This window comes from Ipomoea nil, unplaced genomic scaffold (assembly GCF_001879475.1).
Source record: "Ipomoea nil cultivar Tokyo-kokei standard unplaced genomic scaffold, Asagao_1.1 scaffold3025, whole genome shotgun sequence".
Taxonomy (NCBI): domain Eukaryota; kingdom Viridiplantae; phylum Streptophyta; class Magnoliopsida; order Solanales; family Convolvulaceae; genus Ipomoea; species Ipomoea nil.
In genome coordinates, this window is record NW_017619453.1 from 543855 (window position 1) to 563854 (window position 20000).

The 20000-nt window shown below is 36.2% G+C and overlaps 2 protein-coding genes across 4 annotated transcripts in view; both read left to right on the forward strand.

Moving 5' to 3' along the window:
• Nucleotides 1-8527, forward strand: part of LOC109163434 (cysteine-rich repeat secretory protein 38-like) — a 17037-nt gene extending 8510 nt beyond the window's left edge. For both annotated transcript variants that reach the window (XM_019312178.1, XM_019312179.1), the window contains exons 2-3: nucleotides 6596-6961; nucleotides 8070-8527. In XM_019312178.1, the coding sequence (XP_019167723.1) occupies nucleotides 6612-6961; nucleotides 8070-8466 (747 nt within the window). In that variant the 5' untranslated portion in view covers nucleotides 6596-6611 and the 3' untranslated portion in view covers nucleotides 8467-8527. The remainder of the gene's footprint in view (nucleotides 1-6595; nucleotides 6962-8069) is intronic.
• Nucleotides 3309-5114, forward strand: LOC109163431 (cytosolic sulfotransferase 15-like). Of its 2 annotated transcripts, none has more exons than XM_019312175.1 (2): nucleotides 3309-3516; nucleotides 4105-5114. In XM_019312175.1, the coding sequence occupies exon 2, from the start codon at nucleotides 4130-4132 to the stop codon at nucleotides 5048-5050; it is 921 nt and encodes a 306-aa protein (XP_019167720.1). In that variant the 5' UTR covers nucleotides 3309-3516; nucleotides 4105-4129; the 3' UTR covers nucleotides 5051-5114. The 2 variants fall into 2 exon arrangements, with proteins under 2 accessions (XP_019167720.1, XP_019167721.1); XM_019312176.1 differs by having other exon boundaries at nucleotides 3309-3460.
• Nucleotides 8528-20000: the final 11473 nt, after the last annotated feature.

Here is a 20000-nt window from a genome sequence, read left to right on the forward strand (position 1 = left end):
GTACTAATGATTGTTCGCACGTTTTCACCTGAAGAAGTGTTCTCATTTGAACACAAGTGCAATATATATATATATATATATATATATATATATATATATATATATATATATATATATATATATATATATATATATATATGGATTATCTGCGAAAGAAGACTTTAGGTAAAAATAGGGTTAAAACTCAATCATAGATTTAGCCCAAATCAACAACTCAAAAATGAAGAAGAATTAAAAAGCACGCGGTGGCATTGTTGTAATTTTGACTAGGTAAGTTTAGATGTTTTTTTTCTTCGAGTGCATATTTTTCCTTCAAGTGCACATTTTCCTTCTTTTGAGTGCATATTTTCTCTTATTATTTGAGTGCATATGTCATGTCTCAATACTTAGTTTTTCCTTTGAGTACAAAAATTTGGCCCTCAAGCGCACATTTCTGCTCGTTCAAGTGCACATTTTTGTGTGCATTCAAGTGCATATTTGTGGGCCAATGTTTATTATATGTTTTGTATTCTTTTCAATAATCTATAACTAAATTTTTAATAAAATTTATGAGATTTACAAATGATTTGTATATGCAAATTCTTCAATAACACTTAAGTTGAATAATTTTTTTTTTTTTTTTTTTGCTATAATAAATAACTTAGATTGAACACATTTATGCCTTCGGGTGCATAATTTGGCCTTCAAATGCATATTTTTATGCCTTCAAGTGCACAATTATTGGTAAGTGTTTATTATATTATATGTTTTGTCATCTTTTCAATAATTTATAACTAAATTTCTAATAAAATTTGTGAGATTTATAAACGATTTGTCTGTGCAATTGTTTCAATAACACTTAAGTTGAATAACATCGTTTTTTGGTACCACAAATTACTTCGATTGCAGAATTTTGGCCTTCAAGTGTACATTTTTATGCCTTCAAGTGCACGTTTTTGTGCTTTCAATTGCACAACTTTTGTTAATTCGAAGTGTAATTTTTTTTTTTTTTAAAGAGCAGTAGATCTAGATGAATTTAATGGCTAAGATTTGTGCGCATGTTTTACTGGGGAGTCCTTTTCACCTGATCTTGAACCTATATATGTATATATAAGGTGAGAACGTGCTAACAAGCATGTGTGCACTCATTGTTGGAAAAATAGCATGAAAATGACATAATAAGTGGTTATTTTTGTGGTATAAATATATGGGGGGTACGGTGGGGGGGGGGGGGGTGGTCTACTTCTTATTTGGGTCGGGTCAAAGTGGATTCGGGTTCTTCGTAGTGAGACGAAAAGATTGATATGTTGTACGCTCAAAACAGATAATGGGTGAATGAGAAATTGATTCTCAAAGTGACACATTTGAGTTGGAAAATGAACGTGGAAAGGCTTTAAAGTAGCCTTTGTCCCACATTAGTTTTAGAAGTGGGTTTGCATCACTATATATACAAGAGCCTTTTAAGACATATTTAATTGTATATCATAGAGGTTCTCTTTCGCGCGAATGAGAGGTGCAAATCAAATCCCAAAAATGAGCTTGAGAAGGCTTGAATTGTGTATGTTGGCACCGTACATATTAATTCCAATTTAGTCATTTTACAGATGTTAGAATGACTAATTTTATTATCAATTTTAATGCCATGGTTAAATGCTATTGGGAAAATGACACTTTTTCCCCCTAAGTTATATACATATAGCATTTTTCCCCCCTGAATTATTCAAGTGGCTGTTTTTCCCCCTGAAATGTTAAATGGACATATTTACCCTTAAAATAAATATTTCATTTTTTTTTTCTCTAACAAATTATGACCACAAGTTGGTTCAAACCAAACAGACACTATAGAAATCAAATCGAAATATTCTAATTACAATTTAGAATCGAAACCCGATATTTAGATTTTATTAAAATCGTGAACCGGGACGGCTGGTTCATGGTCCAAACTGAAAAAAATAAAATACATTTATTGTTGAATTTAGACTATTTTAAAATAAAAAAATTAAAATTTTAAAAATAAAGACGGTTTAAAATCGCTAACCGGATCTAGAACCGCCGGTTCACGGTTCAGGATCCAGTTTTTTCAATTCATAATTTTAATGAATTGAAATTAAAATATTGGGTTCTGGATTTGAATCATAACCGGAAACTTTTAATTCGATTGCTATAGTGTCTAGTTCAATTCGAATCGAACCGTGGTCATCCCTATGTATATGCAATAATTTATTGAAAAGGAAAAATAAATAAAATGTTTACTTTAAGGGTAGAAATGTCAATAAAATATATTAGGGGGGAAAACCGCCACTTTTAAAATAATTGAGGGGGCTAATGTGCTTACATGAATAATTCAGGGGGAAAATGTGCTATAAGTATATAACTCAGGGGGAAAAAGTGCCATTTTCCCAATGCTATTTAATCCATCAACTTTTATATACACTGAAAAATTAGCTTTCTCTTCTCAAAACTTTGTTCTTCCTTTTTCTCAACCCACTGTGTTCATCACTTGTTCTAGTTCGCTGGGTTTAATTATTTGAGTGCTCAAACATTAAGCCGTAGTACGTTTTATCTTGAGAAACCTAGGCTACAACACTCCTAGCACCTTTAAGAGGTAGCAAATAAGGTTTTAAGGAGAGAGTGTTTCGCTGGACGCGTACTAACTACCTACCCTTTTACCTTGCTGCTTGTGCTTGTTATTATTTTCCAGAAGTAATTCTTTTTCATAGCACTCATATAGTAGATTGTGTGAACTAATGCTTGTTCACACGTTCTCACCTAAGGATATGTTCTTGTTTGAACACACACACTAATTAGAACTGGTTAAGGTAGAGATTAATAAGGAAAATTGCTCCGAAGGTCATTTGATAACCACAATAGCATCAATTCGTCACAAAATATATTGTACTAACAGAATCGGAAGTATCGTTGATTAGTCATATTATTTTGATTGTGCATTCTTATACAGAATGTAATGTATCAATAATTTTCTAGTTGTGCATCTAAATACAACTCAATATATTACGATATATATATCCTAATGTTTACAATACACCGCACTAAGTACACTAATGCACGTTCTATAATCTACGATGCACCGCCCGACATCAGCGACAAAAAAGAATGCGTGTGCATTGATGAGGAGGAATCTACATTAACTTTTTGTTTTTGTTTTGTTTGTTTGTATATTTTAATCAAATAATCTAATAGCATTAGGTGCCATTAGCCATTGGGTGCTTAACAGCTTGTACAACGTGCTTCTCGTTATCCATATATATTTTTAATTATTACCCTTTATTAGTATTATTATTATTTTTTCTAGAAATACTGTTATTTAATTCCCTTCCGAGAGTAGCAGGGAGGGAGAGGAAGTGATAGAGAAAGCGATAGGCTTACAGCAATTCCAAACCATAGGCTTCAAGCAGTGAAACGCCTAAAATTCTCCGTCCACTTTCACGGCGGCTCTCCGGCGTCCCTCCGTCACTATCCGGTACTGCTTCTTCATGCTTCTCTGATCTGGCTCAATTTTGGCTCAATACACTACAGGTGCGTATTGCTTTCGTTAGCAAAAAATGCCCAATTTGAAGCACTATACACTGCTCTATGTAAATTATGTAAATTCCGACCACATGAAAATGATCTTAAATCAAGTCGAAAGCTTTGTTCCGATCACTTTTGGTATTCAGAAAAACCTTTGTTGTTATTTCCGACCACTTTTTGCTTTCGACTTGATTTAAAATCATTTTCAGGTGGTCAGAAATTTCATAATTTCCAGCAGTGATATATGTTAAAGGTTAGATCTTGTTAACTATATGTTGAGAGAAAATATGTTCTATAGCTACCAAGTTTAAAAAAAGCTCAAAATTGAATATACCATTTACAGTCATTTTTAGTGATGAAACTATAATAGTTTGGCATTTATTCCTATCATATATGTAACTTCATTCCATACGTTTTCATTGGACATTTATTTAGGGATGTTTGGTAGATGACTGTTAGCTAATAACTGATTGATTTAGCTGGTATTTGATAGCTGATTGTTAGTTGTTTTGACCAATTAATTGTATTGGCTATTATATATAGCTAAGGGTTTTCCTTTGCCTTCATATATACATAGTTTTAATTTATTGTTAGGTGATTTGAGTCCTCATCAGAGCTCATGGAGAATCAAAATTCCTTACCAGAAGAGAAATGGTGGGGAGGTCAAATTTTACAACAAATCAATGGCTTTTGGTTATTGCCTATGATGATCCCCGGAATTCAACGGACCGTGGCCGAGTTCAAGCCTCATCCTAACGATGTAATCTTGGCTTCATTTCCCAAAACTGGCACAACATGGCTCAAATCTTTGCTTTACTCAATCATCAATCCATCCTCTCTTGATTCTCTAGTCAACAATAGCCCCCACGACCTTGTTCCTTTCCTAGAAGTCGATGTTTATGGAGACTCATCAAAATCATCAAACATTATGTCAGACACTAGTTGTGATGCTACTAGGATGTTCAACACACATATTCCTTACCAATTCTTAGGCCAAACCTTTGAGTCCTCAGGTTGTCGTGTGGTTTATGTGACCAGGAACCCAAAGGACACCTTAAATTCATTGTGGCATTTTGTGAATAAGTGGAAGTTGGATGAGGATTCACCCTGGGAGTTGGAAGAAGCTGTAGAGCAATTTTGCCGTGGGGTTATCCCGGGTGCACCTTACTATGAGCATGTATTGGGGTACAGAACGGCGAGTTTGAAGAATCCTGGTAAAGTGTTCTTTATTACATATGAAGAGTTAAAGAATGACACAAATACTCAGGTGAAAAGATTGATTGAGTTTTTGGGTTGTCCTTTTCTTGATGATAAGAAAGTGGAGGAGATAGTGAAGAGTTGCAGCTTTGAGAATTTAAGCAGTCATGAAGTGAATAAGTCTGAGGAATGTCGTCCTTGGTTTCCAATGCCCAATAATTCATTTTTTAGACAAGCTAAAGTGGGTGACCATAAGAAATACTTGAGTGAAGAGGCTATTGAAAGAATTGATGCTCTTACAAGGGAGAAATTTCACAAATCTGGTTTTATTTATGGGATCTAGTGTCTTCGTTTTTGTGACATATGTAACAATATGGAAACCGTTATGCATTTCATGATTTCCTCAACCTTTGTGCGTTAATTTTTTCAATTCATGCCTATTTTCTTCTAGAAATCTCCTTATTTTCACATGCTTGGTGCCTTATTATTGCTTCAAATAATTGGGTTATTTTTTATCGAGCTATTTTTTTTGCCCTAAGCTTAGAGCCTTGAGCCATTGGCCTTTTTTGGTCGGGTTTAGAGATGGCAATGGGGCGGGGTGAGGTGGGTGCGGGGATATATCCCCCGCCCCTACCCCCGCATTCCCAACTCATTCTCGCACTCGCACCTGCACTCACGCGGGTAATGAAATTCCTACCCCATACCTGCCCTGCAGGGATTTTGCGGGTGCGGGTAATACCCAACCCGCAACTCTAATTAGAGTAAGAGACGTTTTTGGTCCTAGACTTATAGTGGCACGAACAATTTTGATCATCTATAAAAAAAAATCAGACAATTTGTGGACACTCTTATTGTGACGAGGACAATTTTGGTCCTCCGTTACTCTTCTCGTTAGATGCTCCGTTTGGGAGGGAGTATTTTGCGTCTTTTCATGCACCATCATCTTCATCCCCTTGGCCAGAAAAGTCACCCGACTCGAGCGTGGAATCTCTTTTCTCAGCCGCATGGGCATCGACTTCTTCATCTCCATCCTCACAACTCTCGTGGCCGACTACGTGGAAATGAAGCGGAAGAATACCGCCACCACCCACGGAATAAGCGACAAGGCGGACGCAATGATTCCCGTTCCGGTTTTCTGGCTGGTGCCGCAGTTGTAACACCCCCGATTTTCAACAAATTTTAAAAGCTTAAACAGGAGACATAAAACTAAACGTCTAAACATTAATCATTAAGCAACGGAAGCAACGTCTAAACATGGAGGTGCTATGTCACACCTATATCAAACATAGGTGCACAGGCAGATACTACAACTAAAGCAGTCTAACAATTCAACTACTTAGGCTCACAGACCTCAACAACTATTAAAGTAAGAGATCTAATCTATCTATAGGCCACTAGCGCGCTCTCCAAAGCTACTCAACCTGTAAAAGATAAGGGATAACACCCGGTCAGCGAATAATGCTGGTAACCCACCAATACGCGTTAAGCATATACATAGATATAAACAAAAGCATTTTAAACTGGGAATACAGTATATATCATTTTAAAGCCGAGAGAGAGAGGGAACATCAATAAACTCATCAATCACTCACAACAAAGAACCAAGACCAACATACTCAATAAGACAATAGAACCACAAGCAACAAGCTCAACAACAAGGCACAACATGCGACACACAACGAAGGATTCACAATAGACATGTTCTTAAGCAATGGGAGGCTAGATTCACACCATAACGAGTTCCACGTCCACATAGGACACCATCACACCAAGTCATATACCGTGGAGTCACACCGCGGCTCGATTCATAGTGGATCAGTGTGGAGGGCTCCAAATCATCAACAAACATGTATCACGTAGTCATCGCAACGACCCGGATCACCTATCCAACTAAGCTAGCTGCCATGGCCACCTCGAAGCTTTTCTCTCTTCTCCTTCTGCTTTCCATGGCTGTCGTCCTTACACTACAGACAGCCATGGCGGCTGATCCACTCTTCCATTTCTGTTCAAACTCTGGAAACTTCACTCCCAACTCCAACTACCAGAATAACTTAAACCAACTTCTGGGTAACCTCTACTTGAAAACGCCGATCAACGGCTTTGGTTCTGGCTCTGCCGGAAAATACTACGACCAGACGTACGGCCTCTCTCTCTACCGCGGCGACGTCTCCGCCGCAGACTGCAAGTCTTGCGTGGCTGACGCCGGCAGCACGCTGCGTGATCGCTGCCCCTACAACAAAGGCGCTATCATATGGTATGTAACCTAGTTACATGTAGTATCTATCTGTTTATATATATTTTCTCAACCTATTGAAGTCCTATGAGTCAATACTGCATCACCAAAATTTAAACCCATCCACCAAAGCTTAAACCCATAACATTCCGTTTGAGAGAGTCACTTCATGCCGCTTGATTACAAGATCTTTGGCTTGCTAGTGGTAATTTATATATATATATATATATATATATATATATATATATATATATATATATATATATATATATTTAATGAATAAAGAAACTCACATCCTTATCCGATAGTGTGTATTGAGTGCCAAACGATCACTAGCTTAAATTGTCTCTCAAACCAAGAAGATCAATAAGCACCTTAGGATTTAGGATCAAGAGCATGGTCAGATTTTAGGGCGTGCAAGATAGGCAACATCACATGACCTCAATTTTTAGGGGCCAATATTTATTTTTGACCTAACTAAAAAAATAAAAATGTCTACCATTAATCCTAAAACTCATCACTTTTATCCTAAATCACTTCTCTCTTCTAATAATTAAGACCTAATTAGTTGAGCATGACAAAATCATTATGTTTCTCCAACGGCACATATGATGTCTCAAGCCCTGAATATGCAGAGATAACTTAGCTTGAAACCTTACCATTCACCACCAATACTATTCACCATTCATCATTAAAGATTGCGCTTATACTTTTGGTAGGGCCTCATTTATTTATAAGAACGGGGCCACAAAAATTCAAAAACTAGCCTTGAATTCAAGAGTTTACCATTACGTCAAAAGTTATTGCTCAAACTAAGAAAGCCAATAAGCCGGCCTATCAGAATCAAATGCTTACCACTCACAACTTTAATTTCTTATATAACCATATTTCTCGAGTGACAGAATACTGGATTTGAACCTTCAGGCGGCTTCAGCTCCTCCCAACAGTTCTCTAACCACTAATTGTTGAACTTGACCCTTCAGCCTTCGCCCAATAAATTTTTAGTCACTAATTATTGAACTTGATCCTTCAACGATCTCCACTTAACACAATCGCTTCGACTATGAGTCAAACTTGTAATATATATATATATATCAATCATTCATAACTAAAGTAATTTGGCATCTAGGTACGACAATTGTCTTGTGAAGTACTCGGAGGAGGATTTCTTGGGGAAGATAGACAATGGCAACAAGTTCTACATGTGGAACGTCCGAGAGGTGAGCAATCCGGAGGCATTCAACTGGAAAACGAAGGAGCTGTTGAGCGAACTGGCGAAGAAGGCGTACGGGGTGAAGAGTTTGTACGCGACCGGGGAGACGGAGCTGGGCGGGGGATCCTCGACGGAGAAGCTGTACGGGTTGGTTCAGTGCACCAGGGATCTCTCCGGCGAGGATTGCAAGAAGTGCCTCGACGGCGCCATTGGAGAGCTCCCAAACTGCTGTGATTCCAAAGAGGGCGGTAGAGTTGTGGGAGGGAGTTGCAATTTTAGATATGAAATTTATCCTTTTGTGAATGATGCTTGAAATTAAATGCAATCAAGAAAGTAAACATGCTACACAGCCTACGGCTAGCTGCTTTCTTTTTCTTTAGCTTGTACCCTATAGGAAAATAAATAAATAAATAATAAATTAATATTCTAATCTAATCATACTACAATTCTACATATTAAATATATAGAATATGTGTACTCATGTAATACAGTAGATTGTGTGTACAAGCATGTTTTCACCTGAGGAAGTGTTCTCATTTGAACACAAGCGCGTATATATATATATATATATATATATATATATATATATATATATATATATATATATATAAGAGCGCTTATATGTGGTCATGTCATTAGGTGTGGCAGAGTCGTATCTGTGTCGTTGAATCAGTTTAATCTAACAGCAGTGGCTAATTCTGAGGATTTGAGGATTTTCGCTCGTGGGGGTGTTATGGTAATTACAGTGGCCATTTATAGCGACCGGGTTCCAGAATACACCAACAATGTTGACAACATGCACCAATAGTGTAATAAAACACACCACAGTGAAACACACCAATAATGTATTTCCGAACACTGTATGGTGTATTTATTCATATCTAATGACCCCCTAAATCATAAGTCTGAGGAATGTCGTCCTTTGGTTTCCAATGCCCAATAATTCATTTTTTAGACAGGCTAAAGTGGGTGACCATAAGAAATACTTGAGTGAAGAGGCTATTGAAAGGATTAATGCTCTTACAAGGGAGTAATTTCGCAAATCTGATTTTATTTATGGGATCTAATGGTCTAGTAGCCTTCCCAAATGGGAAGTCATGAATTCGATCTCTAGTGGGGTAATATTGACTTTTTGTACTTCAGCAGGTTGAGAAAATAGTTATATTATTATAAATATATACTACATTGTAACAGAGTCGATAGTACTCAAAAAATTAATGGGATCTAGTGTCTTTGTTTTTGTGACATATGTAACAGAAGTGTGGAAACCGTTATGCATTTCATGATTTCCTCAACCTTTATGCGTTAATTTATTCAATTCATGCATATTTTCTTCTAGACTAGAAATCTCCTTATTTTCACATGCTTGGTGCTTTATTATTGTTTCAAATAATTGGGTTAATTTTTTATTGAGTTCTACCCGCACTCATTGAGTTCCTTGCATTTCCGTCCCTACGGGTTTTAAAATACCCGCACAATATGGGTAATGGGTGCGGCTATGAGGGGAATTTTGTAAACCCGCGCGGGTATGGGGGCGGGTGCGGGGGAGGTATCCCCGCCCCGCACCCGCACCCGCACTTATATATATTGTTATTAGTATTCATTTATTATATAAGTTTATGTACATTTTATAATTAAAGATGCATAATGAATTAAATTTCTTAGTTTTTTGTTAATGAAAATAGAATATGAACAACACAAATAAAATAATGAGTAAACACTTAATACAATTTATACTACCAACACAATTTTCGTTCCAATTAAGGATTAACTTCATTGGCTCTTATTAAATTTTAGAGTTATGTTCAAACTTATAAAAAAATCTATGTGATAATTAGAATTGTAGTATAAATTTTTTATTAGATTTAATTGATTTAAGTGTAATATTAATAATTAGAGTTACGAGTTGGGTATTACCTGCACCCGCAAAATCTCTGTGGGGGCGGGTATGGGTAGGAATTTCATTACCTGCGCGGGTGCGGTTGCGGGTGCGGAGAATTGATTGGGAATGCGGGTGCAGGGGTGGGTGATATATCTCCCGCACCCACCCCGCCCCATTGACATCCCTACTCAAGCCATTGGCTTTTTGGTTGGGCTCGATCGGATAAATATTTGATAAGGGAAATGGTTTTTTTTTTTTAGTCAGTGAATTATATCATATTGGTAAACTCAAATTTTCAATTATAATACTGACCGGATTTAGTACCTAAATTGTTCATGTAATGATCATTTTAGTTCCTCAAAGTATTTAGAAATTCATATGCTTTTCCCAAAATACAAGTCATAAAAGCATATATTTGAATATGAAATATGTATGTTGATGTAAGGAAAAAATTGGAAATTCATTTGCAACTAGTGATATACAATGGATTTCAGCTATGCTTATTTCACAGTGGGTCAAGCACGCTTAATCACAGAGTTATTTGACTATTTAGTTGACATATCCTACTTAAAACCAATTTGTGATAAGTAAGTAGACATTAACAATTTAACCACATCCCTCCATGGTAAGCCACTCGGCTAACCCGACCGACGCCCAACAATCCCTTCCTAGTACCTGCCACAACCTTTGATTACCAAGCCTAGTTGTGCAGCATGCCAGACTTGGTCCTTGGCCTCTTTGTCCACTAATCTCCTTCCCGGGACTAGACTTGACCCGACCTACACCCAGATCCCATGTGGGATTGGACTCGGCTTTTGCCTCGCCTTCGATTGAACTCGTAACCTCGGCTCTTATACCAATTGATGGATCTCAGCGATGTACTATGCTTACTCCCTAGTGGGCGTCACCCATCCTATAACTACAATAAGTCAAGCACGCTTAACCATATAGTTTTTTGGATATCTGATTACCATATTCAACTTAAAATCAATTGGTGATAAGTAGGTGGATATTAACCATTTAATCACATCCCTCCAAGGTAAGCCACAATGCCACATATTGAATCTAGCAGGGGCTAAACTCGACCATCCCGCCCGGCGCTCAACAATATATATATATATATATATATATATATATATATATATATATATATATATATATATATATATATATATATATATATATATATATACATACACACACACACACACGATTGCGTTCAGGTGAGAATGGTGCGCCCAGGAGAGAAATCAGAACGCATGACATTTGTCCACGTGTCTAGATCTAACGGATCAGAAATACTGCTTTTTTTAAAAAAATACAGTGTCATTTTCGTAAATAATTGAATATCGAAGTGCAAGTAAATTGTGTTAAAAGTGAAAATAACAATTTCATATAGTGCACCTAAGTGCAAGTAAAATGTACACTGAGCATCAATATTAAATAATGCACCTAGCGATATCATTAGTTGCAACTAAGTTATCATTAAGTGCACCTATGTGAAAAACTTTACCATTAGGTGCACGAATGTTAACAAGGTAAATTACTTGCACTTGTAAGTGATTTTACTTGCACAGTTGCACTTTTTACTTGCAAATTTGCACCCAATTACTTGAACTTGTAGCACATTTTACATGCATTAGCTCTTAACACATTTTACTTGCACCGAAGTTCAAGTTATTTATGAAAATGTCACCGCATCGTTTTTTTAAAATTACATCTAATTCGTTGATCTGAACATGAAGATGGCTGTAGGTGATTCTTATTTCTCTCCTGGGCGCTTGTTATATATATATATATGTGTGTGTGTGTGTGTGTGTGTGTAGTACACACTAAACCATGGTTGGCTAATTTATTTATCTTATTTTTATTAGAATTAATTAGATTGATTTTAGTTTAAAACCTTTTTGGACCACATTCTATCAACTAAGATTAATTCGAATGGATATCTTTTATTGTTCAAAGAAGAAGAAGTCATTAGTACGCATATGGTGGAGTCTTCAAATCAAATATGTGGCTGTGGTTCATTGAAGAATATATGATGCTGATTATGTGGATGGGATGCTAATTTTGTGGATCAAAGTGGGATTAATATTTTACTATAAAAGGAAGCCACCCCAATGAGGAAAGTTGTCGATTTTGAACTACTATTCTAAGTGCATACTTTCTCTACAAAGCTACCTGATTTAAACTGCTTATATTATTTATTTGTTAAGAGTATTTAATCTGAGCAACGTGATCTGTACCTGGTACTGCTGAAGCTTATTTGGAAGAATATTGTGGCATGCACGTTTCAGTCCTGGATAGGTGTTAGAAAGGGTTGTAGTGGTAAATGCTGAGGGCCATTTGTACTTACCTCTTGTAATACTCCTTTGGTGAACATCTATAGTGGATTGGGCAGACGTGGGTTCCACCGCAGACGTAGGAGAAGCGCTCCGAACTGCGTAACAATTCTTTTGTGTTATCACTTTATTTTATGCTTTCTGCTTTCATTATTTATATTTGTTTAACAAATTTAATTAATGAACGTAATTGGTGCATAATATAAAAACAAGTAAAAATATACGTTACATCTTGCATTCAAGACTCACGGTGCAATTTCAATTGGTATCAGAGCCTGCAGACTTAATTTATTAGTCTGTCGATCTGGCTATTCCGTGCATCTTGAACTCAAGTTTTCAGCGGCTTTTATTGCTTTTCTTTATTCTATTAATTTGTTCAATCTCACGGGTTGTTAAATGTTACAGAATGGATCGTGTTAAGGTTCTTCCCCAGCTAATTGGCGACAACTACGCTTATTGGAAAGCTCGCACACGTACACATCTAAAAGCTCAAGGTGATGCAGTATGGCGGTCCGTGGTGACAGGTTGGACTCATCCGACTATAGCCAGTACCAGTGATGATGGAACGCGAGTAACTAAACCTGAAACCGAATGGTCCCAAACTGAAATAACTAATGCTGGATATAATGATAAGGCCTTAGATACGATTTACTCACTTATGCATGAAAGTCAGTTTTCAATAGTTGCAGGTATTGATTCAGCTAAAGGTGCTTGGGAGGCTCTTGAGTCAACTTACGAAGGAACTACATCGGTGAAACAATCAAAGCTGCAACTGGTCCAGTCCGAATTTGAAGAGCTTCGGATGAATGAGGATGAGACCATCACAAACTTTCACACACGCGTACAGGAACTGGCAAATCGTGCGATGGTCCTTGGTGAACCTTTCTCACAAGCAAAACTTGTTAAAAAAAAATTCTAAGATCCTTACCACAGAGGTTCAGAATGAAAGTTACGGCTATTCAGGAACACGATGGCTGGGAGAACAAAACAGTTACTCAGTTAATGGGAAATCTTAGAACCTATGAAATAGAAATCTTAACTGATCACACGAAAAAACAAAAAAATGTAGCTTTTGCCGTTGAAGAAAATAATGTTGTATCTGATTCAGACGAACCATGTGATGATACAGTTGCTTTCTTGACTAAACAATTCTCTAAAATTTTGAAACATGTATCAAAAAATTCACGCAACAGAAATCCACAAAAAGGAACAACATCGTCCAAAGCTGGTCCTAGGACAAGTTCGTCAAACTTCAAGCAGTCTGTCTCACGTCCAGGACAATGAAGGCTTTGGACATGTACAAGCAGAGTGTGCCACCTATCTTAGATGCAAAAAGTCTATGTCAGCCATTACCTGGAGTGACGACGAGCCTGACGTTGAAACAACTGGATCTGATATAGAAGAAGTCTCGGGTAACTTTGTTGCTTTTACTGCACGTGTTGCAACATGCTTTGAACTTGAAGACATAGCTGACTCGGAGGGAGGAGAATATGTCTCTGCAGAAGATTTAGAGTTAAATGCTTTATCTTTTGAAGTTGAGTTCAATAAGTTGTATCCCAAATGGGAAGCCCTAAGAAAAGAAAATCGCAAATTGGCTAGTGAGATAGGAATTGTAGTGAATGCTAGTAAAGTATACCAAAATCAAGTGGCCGATAGGGATGTACTTCTTAAAGAGGCATTTGACTGAGAAGAGAAATTGAAACAGGAAGTGCAGACCCTGAAGCAGGAGCTAAGCACCTATAAACGACAAATCCAAATGATGGACACCACTGCAACACTTGACAAAATCCTTGATTCTGGAAGAAAAACTTCTGCAAAATTCGGTTTGGGCTTCACCGGAAGCAACTCAAAGGATAAAACGGTATTCGTCAAAGCGTCTGGACCTAATCCAGAAGACATTCCTGAATCCAGCTCAACGAAACATACCCGTGGTATAGTAAGATCAAATAAGCTACATTACAAACTCTATAACCCCGTATGTCATTATTGCAGGTTGCGTGGCCATACCAGACCCGAATGCTACTACTTCTACAAGGATCAAAGAATCGAGAAGTTCAGGCACAAGAACATCCAACCTTTTACCAAACAGATTTGGGTCAAAAAGACTGACTATATTTCTTTTGTCTCATTTCACACTAAAAGTGCAGGAAGAGAAGAGAAATGGTACTTTGACAACGGGTGTTCCAGTCACATGACAGGAAATGCCAAATTCCTAAGTAACGTAAATGCCAGCAAAGGTGAAGTTACCTTTGGGGACGGTATTAAAGGTCAGGTTATTGGCATAGGCACGCTAAATGTAGTTGACTTGCCAAAGCTAGAAAAAGTATTGCTTGTCAGTGGACTTCACGCAAATCTTATAAGTATAAGTCAACTATGTGACCAAAACTGGAATGTGTGCTTCACCAAAAACAACCGCAGTGTTTTGGACAAAACAAATCAATGCGTTATGGAAGGTAAAAGGTCAACCGATAATTGCTATATTCTAACTAACTATATTTTCTGTTGCAGGTCCAACATAGATGAAGCTGAGCTATGGCACCAAAAATTGGGGCATCTGAGTTATAGACTACTTGATAAACTAGTAAAGACAGAAAGTGTTCGTGACTTACCTAAAATGAAAATTGACAAATTTGCAAGTGAGGGTTGCAGGTTACTTAATTTTTTCTAGATAGTTTAATCTATAGGATCTCAAATCTCTTCTCCTTTCAAAAGTTTCCTTATCCTTTTTAAATTCTTGTACCCAAAATTGTTACAAACTTTCATCCATTCTAAAATTTTTTTCCTTATTTAAAAAAAAAAACAAAAAAAAAAGAGAAAAAGGAAAAAGAGTTATTGAAATTTTTTCTCCAAAATTGCATCTGCAAGCCGCCATCATCGGAGATGCCGCAGATCACGAAGCCACTGACGCCCACCTGCTGCCACCTTCACCTGTCTAGCCATTCATCAACGCCATTGCTTGCAGTCACCATCCGTCACCGTCGACAATCAAAAGCAAAACAGAGTATTGAATTCTCTTGAATAACTTTCTTGTTCATTACTATCTGCTTCCCATCCAATTGTCTGATAAAAAAAATATTTAAATCCTTTTTCTTATATGATCTCAAGCATGAATATTTCATATTGTTATTAAGAGTATCAGTAACAAGACAATTGACGTAGCTGATACAGAACATGACGGGAAGATTGATATGGAGAAGGAAGAAGACTTTGACGAAGAACAATTTCACAGGACTTTGAAGGCTTCAAACACTCAGGAAGTTGGTACACTCTAACTCTCCTCCTTTAATTGGTATTACCTCAATACCCGAGTTTGAGAATCCTAATGTGTTACAATTTTTACTTGCAATCTTCTTTCGGAGTCTTCGTATGCCATTTATGTTTTTTTTTTATTAATCTATTTCTTTAAATGTGCCTAAGATGAATTTTGTCTATTATTTTATGTGAGTGGCTTTAAAATTGAACATGAATTATCCATTCCAACTTCTATATATGCGTGTATCTTTGAATTTATTAACACATCAGGTACATTAAATCATTCTGGATTCTTTCTCTTTACTTGTTTTTTTATCTTTAAAGTGTTCGTTTAATTTGCCTGGGTTACTCTTTATGTTTTTTTTTTGGCTGTTTCTGTGTGTTCACTAAATGTACTATTTACGTTTAATTTGCCTGGGTTACTCTTTAAAGTGATCGTTTAATTTGCATGGATTAAAGTGTTCCTTTTTGTTCGTTTAATTTGATGCAATTTGATTAATGTGTTTATTATCTTGTGTTCTTTTATGTTTATGTGATTGTGTTTTGTTTGGTCCGGTCATGACCATATTTCTGTTTATTTATGTGTTTTTCGTGCTATCTAGTCTGAATCTGTGCCTAAATTGTTTATTTGTGCGTTTTCCGTGATATTTGGTATGAATCCGTGCCTAAATTTAGTTTATATGAGTCTGTGTCTAAATTTGATTTATTTTGAATCTTTGGCTTGCTTTACCTAAATGTGCTTACTGTTTTCTTTACTATTCTGCCTGTTTTGTTTGAATCAAATTGAAAATTCTTGATTTTTTCTGTTTGTCTGTGTTTTGCTGAGTTGTTTGCAAGTTGCATGTGTCTAGCTCTAGGACTCTCGTTTTTTTTGTAAAAAATCTTCTGCAGGTTCAAACAAATCAAATATCTTATTATGGAGTCCCAATTACAGTTTCAAGCAAACGAAAATTTGGGAAAGAAAACAATTACGATGTACAGTTTTGAGGGGGAGTTCTTTTTAATCTCTTATGCATAAATACAATTAATTTATTGGTATTTTCAGCTATATTGGTTTTCTTGGGTATATATGGATTCTCTTACTGGACTTTATCAATTTTTGGATTATCTCGTTTGGTTATAGTTTTATTTGGCTCATCATAATCTCTGGGATCTCATTTTATAATCATCACCTTATTTGGATTATCTACTTGATGAGATTATTTATGAGGAATATTTTGGATGGGATTGCTTATAAGGCTTTATCTTCTTGGTGTATGATATTTGATACTGATCAATATGATGCAAGATTGGCTATGAGGGAGAAATTATAAAATACAGGGGTGTAAGCCAGCAAGTAAGTATGAGGGGTGATACTGGCGCTACTACCAATGAAACTGATGATGCTGACGACGACTCAGTTTCGGGCACCCCGTCTGCATGCTAATTTAATCCACTATATGATGTTCACCGTTTGTTTGTCAATAATTTGACAAAAAGGGGGAGATTTTTGAGTAAGGGGGAGATGTTTGGACTTGGTTTATTGGTTTATTTTGGTAAGTTGAAATAAAGGGGGAACACAGTAAGGGGGAGTAGTATTTATGGTATGTTTTGTCCTGCCTCTGATGACTGCATATGGTATGTTTTTTGTCTATTGGTATTACTACTCTTATGGACTACTCTTATGGAACTATCTCCAGCTGTTCTCTGATTAAAGCTCTTTATGATTCTATCTCTGAAGCTTTTATTTAGCTCATATTATATCTAAGTGTACGGTATTATGGGAACCTTCCTTATTCAACAATACTACAGGCTCAGTGAATTTAAATGGGTACACAGATGCAACAAGGTCAAAAAAGAATTTTTTAAGCTGGATAGTTATTTTTCTTTTAAGGTATTGTTTAGTACATATACTAAGGGCCTTGAATAAAATTAATTTGTTTTCTCTTATTTTACTCAAAGTATAAGATACTATAGTTTTACCAAATAAATTGCCAAAGGGGAGATTGTAAGTGTACGTATTTAGTACACAGTAAACCTTGGTTGGATAATTTATTTATCTTATTTTTATTAGAATTAATTAGATTGATTTTAGTTTAAAACCTTTTTGGACCATATTCTATCAACTAAGATTAATTCGAATGTATATCTTTTATTGTTCAAAGAAGAGGAAGTCATCAGTACACATATGGTGGAGTCTTCAAATCAAATGTGTGGCTGTGGTTCATTGAAGAATATCTGATGCTGATTATGTGGATGGGATGCTAATTATGTGGATCAAAGTTGGATTAATATTTTACTATAAAAGGAAGCCACCCCAATGAGGAAAGTTGTCGATTTTGAACTACTATTCTAAGTGCATACTTTCTTTACAAAGCTACCTGATTTAAACTGCTTATATTATTTATTTGTTAAGAGTATTTAATCTGAGCTACGTGATCTGTACCTGGTACTGTTGAAGCTTATTTGGAAGAATATTGTGGCATGCACGTTTCAATCCTGGATAGGTGTTAGAAAGGGTTGTAGTGGTAAAGGCTGAGGGCCATTTGTACTTACCTCTTATAATACTCCTTTGGTGAACATCTATAGTGGATTGGGCAGACGTGGGTTCCCCCGCACACTACAAGAAAAATCGTGATTCGCGACGGAAAAATTCTGTCGCAAAAACGCAAAATTCTGTTGCGAAACGCATTTTGCGACGGAATTTTGCATTTTCGCGTCAGAATTCATTCCGTAGCCTTCAGGCTTGTCGTATTTCATTTTGCGACAGAAATAATTCGTCGCGAGTGGTGGTAACGGAAAATGGCAATAGAATTTTCCGTCATGAAGTTGGCGATAGAAATCATTCCGTCGCGAGTCCGTCGCAGTTTTGGCAACGGAAATGTTTCCTTCCGTCACCATTGCATTAAAAAATATTCCGTCGCTAAACTCATATTTCCTCGCCTATTGCTGTCGTGAAGTATAACGACGGAAATAATTGTTGTCGCTATTCCGTCGCTAACTTTTCTATTGCAAATTTTGTATTCCGTTACAAAATTCCGTTATAAGAAAACGATGTAACAAATTTCCGTAGCAATTCCGTCGCTAAATATTTCATCGTAAAAAATTAACGGAACTCATTACTGTCGTGATTTCGTCGCGATTATGCTAAATTATCCTCTTTTTTTTAAAAAAAATATTTTGATAATTATTATTTATTTTATTAAAATTCTAATGATTGTATTTAAAATATTAATATTCAATTATATTTATAAACAAAAGCACTATTTAAACTAAAATACAATCTAATTTGTAATATAAAAGTAATATTTTTTTATACTACTTTTTTTTTTTTTTTTTTTTTGAAAAACCAAGATACTTCCAATATTAAATCAAACGTTCAATACATAAAGGAACTAAATCAAGCCAAATTGTAAAACCAGAGCTAGAACGAGCTGCCCTTGCTAATGCATGAGCGGCTTTATTCACTGATCTTGAAATAAAGTTGATAGACACATTTTCAAAGTGTCGTTGGAGTTTTCGACATTCGTTAATGACACATCCTGCGAAAGACAAATTTGGTGACGAAGGTGATGAAGTAACAACTCTCTCACTCTCAAGAGTATCTAATATTTGCTGTATAAAAAGCATAAAAGCGTCTATATTCTCAATCTCATCTTGCATCTTTGCAGAATTAGCGTTGTCTGGTGGCTATGAGGTCAATGTTATATTGTCTTATGTGTTAGCATTTATTGTACCACAAATGAAGCTACTCTCTATCAATGCACTTCCTATATTCATTCAGTAAGTTGCTCCAATACATCTAAGTTCACCACGACCAAGCATTGATTTCAGTAGATTTCCAGCATCCATTACCTGATTTTCCCACCGGCAGCACCTATTCATAAATCATAACAGAAAAGCCTAATTCAAACTTTTACTTTAAACAACAAAGTGAAAATAAACACGCAACTTTTGCTTAGGCTGAGGCCAGTTTAACAAAAGGTTGTGTGAACTGACTAATAAATAAAAGGAAAACAAAACTAGTACATAACATAAAAGGAAAAAGATGAAGAAATGGAATTAACTTGACCTGCACTAACAACAATGTCGATCTCATCAATAAATATTATAATCTGCCCAGTGTGGAGGTAGCAAGCATTGAACCTATATCAAATGATCAAATATTTGGATCGCAACTGGGATTATAACACAAATCAACAAGACAATAGACAGTTTAGTATTTGGCTATATGATCACAAAATATGAAGCTGTAAACTACAAATAAAACATACCGCAGGTTGATCTGTCTCTAGGACTAGATTCTTCAAGGTTCAATTAGGTTGTCTTTCAAAAAGTTTAAACATGATATCGTCCAGTTCACCACGGGCCCTCCTAATTCTTTTTACTTCA